The 15,452-nt window shown below is 48.9% G+C and overlaps 1 protein-coding gene across 1 annotated transcript; it reads right to left on the bottom strand.

Annotated features, from left to right (window-relative positions):
• Positions 1-256: 256 nt before the first annotated feature.
• Positions 257-13,684, bottom strand: RAB11B (RAB11B, member RAS oncogene family). Its single transcript, XM_031604756.2, has 5 exons — positions 13,528-13,684; positions 9,566-9,761; positions 8,285-8,478; positions 6,615-6,695; positions 257-2,064 (listed from the first exon to the last, which is right to left on the bottom strand). Exons 1-5 carry the CDS (start codon positions 13,565-13,567, stop codon positions 1,919-1,921), a joined length of 657 nt encoding a protein of 218 aa, XP_031460616.1. The 5' UTR covers positions 13,568-13,684; the 3' UTR covers positions 257-1,918.
• Between the last annotated feature and the right edge of the window lie 1,768 nt (positions 13,685-15,452).

Below are 15,452 nucleotides of genomic sequence, written 5' to 3' on the forward strand. Positions count from 1 at the left end.
TGAAGCCTGGCTGCAGAGCCGGCCTGCTGCATACCTGGGAACGCTGCAGCATTCTGCAGTGCCCAAAGAGGGAATCCTATCAGCATTCAATGGGATTGGGCTGCAAGCATGCACCCCTTCACCTCCAATGTGTCCCCGAACAAAGCTGAGAAGTAGAAATGCCATGTGCTGCCTTCAGTTGGAACTACAGCTCTCCAGGTGCACACATACCAGAATTAAAGGCATCCCTCTGGAAGTCTGAACAAAGTGAAAGCCATCAGTTAACCGCCCTTGATTTTATTACATAACCAGACAGAACAGTTGAGACTGGAATGTCAGATTTCCCCTTCAAGTACAATTTACAGTTTCATATTTGCTTTGTATCAGGGTATATTTCAACTCACTAACATGCAGGTAGGTTCATCAAGTGAGGCACAGTCTCGGAATTTGGAAGTATACAGAGCAAAAATTCACTGCAAATTGCTTCACTCGTCTTCAGAGAGCAGCAGATCAGCACCTCCTCCTTCACACAGCTTCACCCAGAGCTGCCTCACCGTAACATTCAGTGCTTACTGGAGGATGCAAGTGTAAGAGAGCCAGTGAGTGATGGACAGTCATCATCAGGGAGGAGTTTCACAAGCTAGCAAAAGAGCGACTACACAGAGCTGTGATAACATTCTTCCCATTCAGCAAGAACAAAATATTATGGTAGTTAGCCCTGCTGATGGCAGATCTGTTACACCCAGTGAAGTACAATCATTTGAGAATTACAGTCTGCAATTCGGTCAAACAGAAGAAGAGGGAAGCAGCAGGTTAGTAGTTATGTGAAACTTAGTATTATGCCTTTTAGTAAAGGTCAAGATTATGCACAAGGTCAACAGTGAAAGAAAAGTTTGAGATGCAATGGTTCTGCAGGAGTTTTACAAAATGTATAAAGTATTGTGTTTCTCTAACAACAACCAAAACCCTTACAAGTGCAGGTATATACATGACATGAAAATATTGCTTCACTCACTCAAAACAGGGGAGGGGAATTCTAGAGAAAAAGCAGCATGCAAAATAAATCCTGGAACTAGGGGAGGTCCTGCTTTCAGACACTGATCTACAGTACAAAATCAGCCTACTGGTACAGGTCGCAAAAGTTGGTGGTTTTTTGAAAGGAAGATGCTGGCACTTACTGTACAATAATGTTAACTGATTAACATAAGCCATGAATAAATATTAAGCCACTTCACAAAGCCTGCACCAGCAGCACAGGCATTGGTGGTGGCAGAAAAAGCAATGCAGACATACTTCATTGTTCCCAAATAAAAAAAGAAGAGAGAAAGATTTCCCAGGCAGGAAACAGTAAACTACACAGCCAGACTAACTGTACTAGTGGTAATTACATCAGAAGTCAGGTTATTTTCAACAGCTTTCTTAGGTGTGTGCAACCACTAAAAACCTCACTGTGAAACTTCATAGGGACAGAAAACAGAGCGTTGGGTAGGACAGCTATTTCCTTTTACTCTCTCCCCTGCATTTACAGAAACAGGAGAGAAAATCTGACTATGGCAGGAAAAAGCCTTGTAACCTAAATGCAGTTATTTCCTCAGCTGTTACAGTCGAGTCCCCATGGTTTCTCTCCCAGAACAAAACTCAAAACCATCTGAGGAGAGTGTTTCATGGGATGATATCCAGCAGCAGATGTTCCAACACAAACACGTCTATCAGATCAGTGCCAACATTTCAAGCCCCAAACTCATCACATTCAAGGGGATCTTAGAGGCAGGGGAATGTTAGCCCTACAATTTAAGCTCTAAGATGAAAGGAGAAGATTGGGATGGGGTGAAGGAAGGAGGGGAGGGGAGTCACTGAATCACAGGAGATAAAGAAGTGCACACAAGTTTCTAAATGAAGCACAGACGAAGTGAGGGGCATCAGAGTCGTCTACAGGAGGTCACAGGTTCTGACAGCACTGCAGTTTGTTGGATTTCTGTCCGTCGGTGGTTGGTGGGACGCTGATGTCGACGACGTTGTTGCCAGGAGACTCATCATGTGCAGACCGGTCTGCAATCTGCTTCTGAGAAACAATGCGGTAGATTTCTGAAATGAGAACAGACCTGTTAGAACACTGGAAGGCATTCCTTCCAACAGAGCATGCACTCATCTCGCAGCGAGCTGCCAGAGAGGATGGCTGCACCCAGGAGTGGGAAGGTTTTAGCTGTGAAAGGGAACCCAGGCTGAGCAGCTGTGCAGTGTAACACCTGGTTGGCTTTCCAGCTCTGTGCAGACACTCGGCTCTGTCTGGAAGACTTAAAGATGAGATTCCTTACTGTCTCCCTAATTCCTGTCACATTCTCTTCAGCGACTCCATGAACAAAGGTGGTGTTAAAATCTTTTTCAAACGAGAAAGACAGAATGAAGGCAGGCTGAGGGAGCTGGGCTTGTTCAGCCTGGAGAAGAGAAGGCTGCGGGGTGAATCATTGCAGCCTTCAGTACCTAAAGGGCGCCTACAGACAGGAGGGGAGTCAGCTCTTGGAAAGGGTGGATAACAGCAGGACAAGGGGAAATGGTTTTAAGTTGAGGGAGGGAAGATTGAGGTTGGATGTCAGGGGGAAGTTCTTTACAGAGAGAGTGGTGAGGTGCTGAACAGCTGCCCAGAGAGGCTGTGGATGCCCCGTCCATCCCTGGAGGTGTTGAAGGCCAGGCTGGATGGGGCCCTGGGCAGCCTGGGGTGGTGTGAAATGTGGAGGTTGGTGGCCCTGCATGTGGCAGGGAGATTGGAGGTTCATGATCCTTGAGGTCCCTTCCAACCCTGGCCATTCCGTGATTCTGTGAAAGAAGCAGGAATGTTCGTTTCTAAAACAGAGGGGCAACATTATCTAAAGCATTACTGAAAAAGGATGCTTGCAAAATATCATCACACTGCAGCAATGGCAGCATCCATTTCACCCTTCAGCTTTTGACAAGCTGTCCCTACCAAATCACAGAAACACTTGCTCCTCTCTGTTACAAATCAATTTCCCCATCCATGACAGTGGAAAAAAGGTTCCATGCAGCCCCACATTAATCTGCAAATGCTATTCTTGAGGGAATTCATGCCTGAAAGCACACAGACTCACAGAACCCCAACTGCTGAAGACAGACTTCCAGGTCAGAAGCTTTCAGAAGGAAACCATTTCACCTGCACCATCAGTAGAAATAAGTGGAAATATTTCTATTTCACTGACTGTAAGACCTCATTCCAACTTCCCTCCATTGTGAGACAGGAAAAGGGCAAGCACCTCCCTGGAAGCCTGCAGTAAATATTATGCCTCAGGACAGGAACAGCCAAAGCCTTTAACAAGGATTTTAAACGATGGAGAATTGTAGGATTTGGGCTCTTTGGGTTTTTTTGTTTTGAGATCTGTTGAGGTCGATTTCTTCTAAAGGAAGCTGCACCTATTTACCCCATTTAAAATAGAAGCTTGAACCCAAGGCTGAGCTCACTGCCTCTGCCTGTCTTCAGTCCTTTTTTGCTTACAGGGAAAAAGAGAGGCTGTGCAGACACATCCTCCCTCTCTTCTGCTCAGCAGTGTATTTTAACACAAGCTGTTCAGAGTTATCATCAAACCCTCTTTTTTTCAAGGCAGCATCCACCTGGGTTTTCTCCCAGTCTTTAATGATCCCCCAAACTGATGGCCAGCAAGAAGCACCTGCTCCTTTCCCTCTTCCAGTTTCTCCGTGGTTTCTCCCAGCCCTCTGCTCTGCACAGGTTTATTTCACTCTCCTAAAAGGATGGCATGTAGCTGTGGGAAGAGGTGGGAAGAGCCCTTTCAGCACTGCTCATTCTCACTGGCCCCATCCCTGCCATTCCTGCACTGGTCAATCTTAGCCCTCCTGGGAGCCCAGGATGCTGTCCTGAGCAGTGTCTTGAGTTTGGTTTGCCCAGGCCTGACCTCACTAAAGTTCTGGCTCCATCTGTCACACCAGGCAGTACTGAACTCTCCTACAAAAACCTCTGGCCATTTTCTATACGCACAGTCAGGCTCAGGACAACAGTACAAGGGAAGATAGGATGGATGGTGATGACTGAGCCACGCTCAGGGCACTAAATTCACAGATTCCATCTCAGAGCACCACACGAGTCACCTCAGATCCAGCCAAGTGTCACATATAAGCAGCATCTGCTCTCAAGGCCACCCTGCACAAGAGCTCAGGCTGCAGCTGCTCTTCTCTATAGCTTTGTCTCAGCAGCAGCATTCTCCAGTTACTTCACCAGCAGCCCAACCTAAATCTGCAGAATGGGGAGCAGAATGTAACCCACTCTTCATACATCAGGCTTTTTTTACTCATAAAAGCAGCTTGACTACCCTTTTTTTCCATCCTGCCTACGTTTTCTTGGTCATCTTTAACTGTAGCACACTCCTGGGATCAGAGCTGGCCAGACCCAACAATCACAACATCACAGCTTCTGCCTGCTTGCTTCCACACCTCTGCAGAACAAACCTGAAAGAGCCTTCAAGAATTCACCAGGTTAAAACTCAGCCATTAGTAATAGGCTCTCATCCACGTATAATCAAGGAACAGCAACACAAAGCCAATTCTCTGGTCAGCATCCAACAAGCAGCATACATCAGACACTTCCTGACAACTAAGCAGTACCAGAACAAAGGCTCATTCTCATTTAAGTGAAATCAGCATCTTGTCACCAAAAAATAAAAATAAAAAATGCTCAGGAAATGCTCTTCTTGAGACATGGTGGGATGTGCACGTCAGGCACAACTCCACAGAACAGTGCATAAGGGTGAGAATACAGAAATAGTTTATCCTCCCAGAAATCAGCTATGGTAAGCAGAAGTCAGGAACTGGATCCTGCCAAGCATCCACATCATGGTCTCAAAGAGCTTCTGAAGGGACAAATTGCATGAAGTTTTCCACTCTTCAGGATAAGATTCAGACTGCATGGGCAGCCAGAGGCAGAACAGTAACTCAGGATGTGTTCAATAGATCTCTTCCTACTTATGTCACAATGAAATTTAAGGGTTCCTCGCTAATTACCAATTACTTCCATTTCTGCTTGTAGGAGTGGAAGACTCTGCTTTGAAACATCAGCAGGTAACCTCCCCACCGTGTCAAACAGCATTGTGAGACTGGACCAACAGAAAGTATGGCTACATGGTAAACTCCTTATCTGCTCCAGAAAGGTGTTGGGCTATCTATCAGCTCAGAAATCATATGACAGAATTTAGAGCAAAGCCTCTGAAGGCAGAGATGCTCAAGTTTATCAGGGTTTAGTTCCAGTCAGATCTTGCAGACCCATGCTGGCTCCCTTGTGATGCAAGTGGCTCCCAGCACTCTGCTTCCAAGAATTAGCTCAAACACAGAGCTACCCAAATGCAGAGAGTCAGTTCAGACTGGGGCCAGAATAACACATCCTCTGAAACACAGAGTGCTCAAGCATGTAAATATGCCTCATACTAACACCTAACTAAAGTTAGAGCAAGATTAGGCCAAAACCTTTGCAGAAGTTACACACCTCAACTGATGTAAATCCCAGATAAGCAATGTTTATCTGATGCATCTCCTGCTTTGTGGGCTTCCCACTTTCACCACCTGCAGCCTATATATCTCTCAGTAGACATCCTCAATCCTTCCTCTTTTCTTAACCTTTAACCATAAAATTCAGGCTTATGGGCCCACATCACTCTCAAGGAAAGAGAAAGTCCCCCATGTGCTGTATTTAGCACACAACTGAACTGCAGTCTCCAAGTGGTCCAATAAGCACTTGGCTCAAGTTTGCCAAATACCAGCTGGAAACTACTGTGAGCCAATCAGCAAAACTGCTTTCACCATGCTTTCCCTTTGCTTTTGCTTTTTTGGCTTAGCACAATAAGGAGGACTTGCTGCTATATCCTGAAATAATAAAAGCTTTACTGGTGACTCCTAAACCTCACGCGCTCCCTTATTCCAGGAGCAAGGGCTCCATCCCTTCAGATGGGAAATCCCAAGCCCCAGTCTGAAAGAGACCAAACCCAAGAACTACTATCTGGAGCCCTTCTGATATGACATCCAGTGAAGCTACTGCATAAGCCACACAGCATTCCCACACATACACAGCAAGTCCTGAAGCTGCAATGAGACACCACAAACTCAGTAGCTTCATTTTGTGGTGTCTGCCCACTATCACATTCCCAGACAGTTCCTGGGGATCTTAAGAGACATCCCCAGAAGGCAAAAAAAGCAGCTACAAACTGTTGGTGCATTGTTGCATTCAACCTGTGCCATCAGCTGAGTATAAGAGTTCAGTATTCTGGACAGTATTACCTACCAGCCAGCTTCACAGCTAAGAGCACTCTGGAACATTTCACTTTCTACCAAGGCTGTGGTTTCAGCACCTAGGTTTTGTGCTGACACAGAACTACTGGTGTTCTTACAACAGCTTAACTGCAATGGCTTCACTTTTTGGAATACTAGCAGCCTAGAACAAATCCACGTCCCTGGGGAGAAAGGCATGTGGGGTTGGGGTAAAACACAGAGGTAAGGTGAGGCAGGTTGTAAACAAATAATCATTCACAAAACTCACTTCCAAAACAGCCTCAATAACTGCAAACTGTGCCCATGTAGATGCTTCACTACCATGGTAGGTTTGCAGAACCCATAACAGACCATACCTGTAAGGATGTTCTTGAAGGCTTCTTCTACATTTGTTGAATCCAGAGCAGAAGTTTCAATAAAAGACAGGTTATTTTTTTCTGTAATAAATAACAAGTGGTTCAGTTAGGAACTTTAACAGCAATTTTTATTTATTTATTTATTTATTTCAAAGGGGAATCAGCCAGGTCCAGGTTGTTGGCTATTTCTTCCCCCTCCCCCACCCCCCCATTACTGGAACAACTTGGGGCACCACTAACACAGCTACAGCTGCAGCACCTCTGACCACTGCTGCTCTGTAGCTTTAGGATATTCTCCTCATTGCAGTTCTTATTTAGTCAAGCCACACGTTCTCCCCAGTCTGGCACAGTGTTATCCTCATCTGGACACAGATTGCTCCTAGAAGCAACTTCAGCAAGAGCAGAGGACAGCATGTGTTGACTGCAAGAGGACTTAAATACTCCTCTGCATTTCATAACACACGAACAGATCTAACAATTTCCTAAACAGGCCTCACCTCCAAATTACAATAAACCTTTTGGTAGCAGAGTAATTTTTCTTGACTCTTAGAGCACAAAAGATGCTTCTACACACTGTTAATAATAATAATTAACAACCAGACATCCAAGCTGGAGTTGTACAGTACAGCCTGCCCATACAGACACACTGCAGTCACAGAGCTTGAACTGTGACACCTGTACCATCCCCAGGTATTTACCAGTAGGAAGTTAGGGGCAAAAAGTAAGGTGTTGAGCCAAATGATCAAAGTAATACCAGGGCACCTACTAATTTGTTTGATTCTTTTATACAGATTTTGCCTCTCATTCAGCCAAAAATGTAAAAGCAGCTTCACTATACCCAGGGTACTTGCTTAATAGCAAATTTCAGGAAATGCATTTAAGCAAGCCTAGTAATATTCCTAGAAGGATTCTAAAGGCTATATACTTAAATTCCAGCCCCAAGCTTGACATGCACAACTTAAATTGAACATCTGTTGGCCTATTCAGGCACAAGAATATTTGATCAGTCCTCTGCAAGATAAGGAAGAGAGAGAAGTTGCACAGTGACAGCAGCTCACATAACCAACTAGACTTTTCCCAAAACAACTGATAACCTCCAAGTCTGATGAGCACTGCACTTAAATGACTCTAGATGACACTACTATCCAGGTTAGTGCTCCAGAGCAGAAACTGCACCATCTAAGAGAAGGTTCAGAATTCATTTGCAGCTCTCCATAGAACCAGGCCTCGAGGAATGAAGGAAAGACATTTTGTGTTGTGATATTTGACATCTATTGACAGATATTTGGTCTGGTGGTTGGCGACCCTGCACATAGCAGGGGGGTTGAAACTAGATGATCATTGTGCTCCTTTTCAACCCAGGCCATTCTTTGATTCTATGATCTATATGTTGTATTTTCTCCTCTAAACATTGCTTGCTGTTTTTTAGCCTTCCTAGAGGAAGTGTTTATGCTTTGGATATCAGGCAGCTCAAGGATGGTGTTTTACAAACATGAGATTTGGCAAGAAACCACATCCACTATTTAACAAGCCAGCTGCAAAATCTTCAATACCCTTTTCTTACACCAAAATAAGCAGAAGGCAAAAGTTAAATATTGGACAATAGAGTGATTCCAGTCCTCACCAGCACACTGAACTTGAGAAAGCACCCGCAGACGCTGCACACCAACCTGCAAAAGCACGGGCCTCGTCGGTGGGCACAGCCCTGAGGTGGCGGAGGTCACTCTTATTGCCCACCAGCATGATGACAATGTTGTTGTCTGCGTGGTCCCTCAGCTCCTTCAGCCAGCGCTCCACGTTCTCATAGGTGAGATGCTTGGCAATGTCATAGACCAGAAGGGCCCCGACGGCGCCACGGTAATACCTGGGAGCACACAGATACCTTCAGAAAGCTCCAACAACCCACGGCTGCTTCTCCCGTTCAGAAAGCTGTGCTGATGCAAAGTGCTGCAGTTCTGTATGCTTTTTTCTTTCTCTTTTAATAACCATCCCCTGAAAACGAGCTCCAAATGTTTCATTGGGTTTTTGTGACGTTATAACTTACCCTTCAGTGAGGAAAAGCAACCCTTGGTGAAATGGCAGTATTTGTTGCTGACCTTCCTGTCTGTCCAAACAGAACTGGGGAGCCCAGGCTATGCTAACACAATCTGCCCTTCAGCACATTTCAACACAAGCCGAGGGCTCAGCACAACGCAGCAAACACCAATCACCACTCTTGTGACATCCACAATCCCACACAACCCAGCTGTGCCTCTCCTGCTCCACCAGCACCTGTTTGCTGTGCCACCAAACTACTGGCATCTACTTCTGCATTACTCTGCTTTCCCATTCTCTTGCTACATATCATTCCCTTTGGGCTGTGCTTTTCTATTTCTCTCCCATTTTGAACTAACCTATAAAACCTTGGAAGAACAATTCCTTCACTTTAAGGCTCACATACATGGCTTCATCTGTGCATTATTCAACAAGCTTGGACCTTCAGAAAGCGATATATTCCTAACACTGAAATGTCAACCCTGCAATAATCAGGCCTGCCATTGGCTGTTTGGATTTTTCCCCTCTAAAAGACATTTTTGTCTGCTACTTACACCAAGATGCTACATCTTAAGATGCTGCCTGCATTAGGAAGGTGATCTAAAAGCTTTTCAACACCACTGTTCAAAATACAGCCGCGCTCAGTGCTTGCAGTCAGCACTCCCATCACTGCCTTCCTATTTACTGGATGTTCAGCATGCATTCTTGGGCCTCATTTTGACAGCTGTGACATTCACACTCACTCAATCTAAATGTTATTTTCATTGTACTAATCTAGCAACACGATATTTGTTATCTGGTTACGTGGATCTACAGCAAGACGTGCTGTAAGGATTTTGTCCCACCCAAACGCGTTTCATTCAGTCTCTACCTGTAAATGTAGCTGCTGCTGTCCCAAAGAAAGACAGGGTACTCACGCTGAAGTAATGGCACGGTATCTCTCCTGTCCTGCAGTATCCCAGATCTGTGCTTTTATCGTCTTCCCATCCACTTGGATGCTCCTGGTAGCAAACTCCACCCCAATGGTGCTCTTGCTCTCCAGGTTGAACTCATTGCGTGTGAAGCGTGACAGCAGGTTGCTCTTCCCAACGCCAGAGTCGCCAATCAACACAACTGAAAGACAGGACATCGTTTTCCAAATTAACTCCTCACACCAGCACTGTGCTCCCTGGCTGCTGGGCTGCTTCAGGCAGGACCCACAGCCACGAGGGAGATGAGAGGTCCCCTGCATGCCCAACCTTTTGTGTGATTTATTTCAGTTATGTCATCCACCAACACGCTCCCCACAGGAAGACAGCTGATACTACAAACAAACCAGAAAACAAAGCAGGACTTCACCCAACAGAACGAGTTCCAGTGGATGAGATGAGAAGTAAAAGCCAGAAACTCTCTGCCTCCGCACAAGGTGTTGCCATGCTAACAGGAAAACATCGGTGCTGAGAGATTTCTAGACCCTCCCAATCCATCCACAGCAGATTAGAGAACACCCCTCCCTGCACGCTTTCTGGATTAGCTCACCAGCATTCTCCCATGGCCACGAACTGGGCTGGTCCCTCTGTTATTTCAGCTTTGCTTTATTTTGTGTTCAGGCCATTGTTTCAGGCTCCAGCTTTGGCAGCTCCCACCCCACTTCTCCCCACCCGGGACAGCTGAAGCCAACTGCACGCAGTGCTCTGCCTGCACTCACAAGCATTCATCCCAAACCTTCTAAGGAACATACAGAGAGAAAGCACAGCTGCCTCTCCAGGTTGGACTCATTTCTGTCCTCTGCCACATGAAGATGACCAGTTGGATGCATGAACTCTGCAAAAAGACCTTGGGTCATTAACTCCATTGGCTGCAGGAAGAAAATTGAGGCGGCCCTGCCCCACTTTGCTAATTACTCACTGCAATCTGGGTACCTTATGATACCTTCAGCAGCTGCTCCATGCTCTGGCAGAGCTGGGAAGAGCATTTCACAGAATCACAGAATTGCCAGGGTTGGAAGGGACCTCAAGGATCATGAATCTCCAACCCCCCTGCCACACGCATTTCTGAGATGTTACTGAATGCAGAAATAATAAAGGCAGGCAACCCGACCCAAACTCAGCAACAAGCTTGTGCTCTCTCTACCTTACAATCTGCTGTTCTCAATCAACCATCAACCAAGGATTTCCTCCTTTAGCAGAGAGACCCAAAGACTGGAGACCACATACCCCTGTTTTCTATGGGAACAGAGCAAGAAGATGCCTTTAAGCTTCTGGACCAAAGCAATCAGATCTTGTGGAATTTCCTCAGTTTGGGAATGGGTTACTAAACAATACTGCCTGTTCAAACACAGACTTAAAAAGAAAGTCCTAAACAAATGCAAGAGCCCAAATCCTTACTACATCCATCAGAACACATGAAATCACACCCCTTTAACAGCCTTTGGCCCCTCTGATAAAGGCAAGAAACGCTGGTTTGGACTTGGAAATGATCTGAACCAACAAGTCAGTATCAGGTGGAGCAGTGCAGAACAAGGCATCCATCCCTCGTGCCGCTGGGCACCAGAACTGCAGGCTGCTCCTTCAGCCTCCCCTCCTTCCAGCTCTGCTCCAGGCCCCTTTGCTGCTCAGCACTCACCATCACCAACTGCAAAGCACTGCAGATCTGTTAACACAAGATCAGGTTTATCATGGAATTTTAAACAGACCGGTTAATTATCTGTCAAAAGGAGTCTATTCCTTCACACAATGAAGAGGATTAAGCCTCTTCCCAGCACAGCTCATCATAAATATTCAGTACATAAGGTTGCCAGATATTGATGAATAACATGACCAACATTTGTTTCCAATAACCAAAGGCCCTGTTGGGCTTCAGCTCTGATCGGCGTGCTCTAATTTTCCACAAACATAAACGAAAGCTTTTATTTTTGCCCCCTATGGACGCTTCTTTCCTTCCTTTTCACCCCCATAAGGCAGGAGTACGTCTGCACAATCTCAGATGTCATTTGTAAAACAAACACCGGTCACAGCTGATCTTCTCAGGAGGAAAATCAACACGGAGATCACACCTCAATAGGTACAGAGCTTCTGATATTTTAACCAATATTAAAAGGCCGTACATTCAATTCCACCAATTCAATTCCACCTCCAATCCTACCAGATACGTTCAATTCCATCCAAACCACCCAAAACCCATCACAAGAGGTCCCAGCTGCAGAGCTAACTGGGAGCAGAGCTGTGAACCCCCGCCTCTGCTGGGTTACATCACTGCAGTGCCTCCACAATGAGACCCTCACAGCCACACACAGCACCCAGCTTGTTCTCCCAGGGCTGTGTTAACAAACAACATTTTGTTCCGATCAATAAAACGAGCAGCTCAGACCGCAGGGATCAGTGCAGGAAAAAGGGAAACAGCACACAGAGAGGGACCGGTTCAGCAGAGCAGCTCTGCCTGCAGCCACGCTCACATCCCCAAAGCTGGAATTAGTTGGGACCTTCTGCAAGCCAACGAGCCAATAACACACAGCCTTCCCACAGCCCTGCTGGAACGGCTGCTCCTGGAGCACGACTGACAACACGGATTGGTGTTCAGTGGTGTTCTCTTGCATGAGGGAACACTAAAAAAGCCGGAGCCAGCTGCGTGTGGAAATAGGTTTCCTTTGGAAATGGGGGGGCTGGAGAAATGACTTTCATTTCTGGGTAACCTCGGGCATAAGAAAATGAAATCAATCTTTCCTGCTGTCATCCATGGCTGTTCCCACCTCTGTGCTCAACTGAAAAGAGTTCAAATCTGAGCATCGACTCCCAGCAGCAGAGCAGAGGCTCAGTCAGAACGCTCCGAGTGCACTGATGTTTTCATTACATCAATTTCCCCTCGATATTGAATTCCATCATTGGAGAGGTAAGGAGGGGGAGAACAGGGAGCTGATCCTCTTTGTTTTCTTATGAGAGTGGAGGTTTCATCCCACTCGATCTTGTTTATACCCATCCTTTCTTATCCAGTCCCAAACAGCCCAGAAGGAAGGAAGGACGGAAAGCCAACCAGATAGGGAAGGAGGGCTTTGCCTGTTGGGTTGTGAGTTTTTTTTCCTCCTGGCATGGGGCTGATTTTGCTCCTTTGTAGTTCTTTTGTTGTTGTTGTTGTTGTTTTAAATGAAAAACAAAACCAAACCAATAAATGCTAACAGAGCTGCCCACCATGCACAGAAGAGGACAAGCCCGTCCCCCATTTCTGCATGACATGAAGTGCTACAGACCACTGCGTGTGTGTGTGTGTGTGTGTGTGTGTCACCGCTCTGCCCCAACAGCTCCGGGTTGTTTCACTCCAGATGAAATTAAAATCCTGCCTTCAAAGCAAGGTGAGCGTTTTTAAAGCAGAGCAGCGCTTTGCCTACCTAATCAACAGGGAGAAAAGCAGCAGGGAGGCTTTCAAAGAGCCCAACCCTGGGACCAGGCGGCGCGACGGCCTCAGCATGCAGCCAGCCCGGCTCCACACAGCCGATATATCCGAGCTTACAGCCTGCTGGAAGGCGCAGGCACGGAACGCAGGGCGCTGCCCCGCTTCTGCCTTCAAGCTCAGCGACCAGCAGGCGAACACATCCACAAAGCACACAGCAACGACAGCAACGACGGCCAGAACGGCCGCAGCAGCCATAGAAGCCACAGCAGCCCTGGCAGCCGCAGCAGCCCTCCATCCCCACGGCAGCCCCGTGTCCGGCAGCCCCGTCCCACCCCCGTCCCACCCCATCAGGGCCCGCAGACCCCGCAGGGCGCGGCCGTGCTGGGAGTGCCGCCCCCTCACAGCGGAGGGCCCGAGCCGCGGGGCTGCGCACGGGAAGGGCCGGAGCGAACCGAACCAGGCCCACGGGAGCAGCGGAGCCGCAGAGAGGCGCGGGGCGGCCGCCGGGCGGTACCTTTGAAGAGGTAATCGTACTCGTCGTCGCGGGTGCCCATGGCGATGGCGGCGCCGACCCTCTGGCTGCCAAGCACCGAGCGCGGCCCAACCGGGGGGGGAAGGGGAGGGGCCGCTTCCGCCGCAGCCAATCAGCGTGCGCCAGAGCCTGCAGGAGGCGGGCGTCGAACCGGCCCCGTCAGCGCTGCCCAATAGGCGGCGGGTTCGCTTCTGAGTGGCGGGTAACGCTGTCCAATGGAGAGGGGGCGGCTGGGGCGCAGGGGTGCGGGTGCCTGGACTCTGTGGGAGGGGCGGGGCGGGGCGGGGGGCGGGGCGTTGTTATGTGGGCGGGGTTTATTGTGTGGGCGGGGTTTGCCGTGTGGGCCGGGCCGTGGGCGGGGCCTGGGGGCGGTGCGGCGCTGAGCCCCGCGCTCCGAGCTGCGGGCGCGGTGCGTTCAGCCCGGGGCGGCGGGGCGGCGGGGCGGCGGCTCTGCGGGCTGCTCAGCTGCAGCCGCAGTCTGGCCCGCCGCCGTGTCGTCCTGCCCCCGGCTGTCCCGCTGCTCGGGCAGCCCTCCTGCCTCACTTTACAATCACAGAGACACCGGGTTTGAAAAAGACCTCCACGGTCATCCGACCATCCGCTCACCACCGCCATTTCCCGCTGCACCACGTCCCCCAGGACATCCACGCGTTCCTCGAACACCTCCAAGGGCGGTGACCCACCACTCCCCGCGCAGCCCGTTCCAGCACCCGACCACTCTCAGGGGCCCTCCGTTCTCCTACAGCCTCCCCATGCAGCTCAGCGCTGCACTCCGCTTCGCTCTTCCCTTCCAGCCTCATCCCACACTCACAGCACGGTGTGCCCTCCTGCTCTGTCACCTTCCTGTCCCAAAAGCAAAGCCCCACCTGCAACACAGTGCGTTCTACGAAAGCATTTTCCCTTTTCTCTTGGCTCCAGCCCGTGTCCTGATGGATGTTCCACCCTCAGGAAGCCCTGCAGCTGTGCTGTTCTGGGGGTTTCCCAATGACAGAGCTGCAGCCAGCGGTGCTGTGAGCACAGCCAGGCTCAAACTGCTGCTTGGAGATCCACCCACCACCTCACTGCAGGTGTGCAGGCACACAGGGTGTCCCCCAGCACCCACCCATGCACCAGCACTGCGCCCACTGCTGCCATGCTGCTGATCTGTGCCTGAGACAAATTCACCCAGGGAAGGCGGCAGCTCCGTCCCTTCCTCGCTCTGTGATGTGCCAGAACATTCGCTCTGCTCATTGAACGTTCTGCCCTACTTTCCCTGGAGGAGCCTTCAGCTGGATGAAGGATTAGCGGCTCTCCGGCACCGCGTGGCAGCAAGGATAAGGAGAGCAGGGAGGGAAAAAGCTTTGTGCTCACTGCCATCCCCCTGCGGAGATGCTGGAGGCGTCAGCTCAAACCCCCCCAGGCTGTGCAGCTCCTGATCCCCCCAACCCCATGAACAACACGGGCAGGCAAGGGGAGGCTTCTCACAAGCTGCTCTTCCCTGGTGTAAGCACTAATAAATGTATGGCAGCATGGGAACAGGCAGCGTCAGGCTAACAGCTCCCATCAGACGTGGGACCCGGCTCCTGCTGGCTGAAAATTATTCTCTTCATGAAAACTGATCTGAAAATGGGGTGAGAAATGGATGCAAACACACTGCAGCCCCAGCGCTGTGTGTAGGCATCTCTGTTGCATAAGAAGCAATGGAAGCAGCTGGGGAGGAAAGAAATGGATTCACAGATGCGGGCTCTAGGAAAGATGCTGCCTCCCAACCTCACCGAGGTCACACAAGAAGTTCCTCTCAGACAGATGGAGGTTTCTGTTGAAACAGAGAGTAAATCTTTCTTCTCACCCTTCCTTTGCAGCCTCAGTGCTCACATACAGCCACGAGGCGTTGGCCTTTTAACCTGCACAGAAGGGATCTTTAACAA

Source organism: Phasianus colchicus, chromosome 28 (genome assembly GCF_987193195.1).
Source record: "Phasianus colchicus chromosome 28, bPhaCol1.hap1.1, whole genome shotgun sequence".
NCBI classification, from domain to species: domain Eukaryota; kingdom Metazoa; phylum Chordata; class Aves; order Galliformes; family Phasianidae; genus Phasianus; species Phasianus colchicus.

Bases quoted from the DNA above. Each gene is read 5' to 3' on its own strand.
- RAB11B (XM_031604756.2), bottom strand. From the start codon at position 13,567: ATGGGCACCCGCGACGACGAGTACGATTACCTCTTCAAAG. The intron at 9,762-13,527 runs GTACCGCCCGGC...CCTGTCTTTCAG, and splicing joins GTACGATTACCTCTTCAAAG to TTGTGTTGATTGGCGACTCT. The intron at 2,065-6,614 runs GTATGGTCTGTT...TTCTCATTTCAG, and splicing joins CTTCAAGAACATCCTTACAG to AAATCTACCGCATTGTTTCT.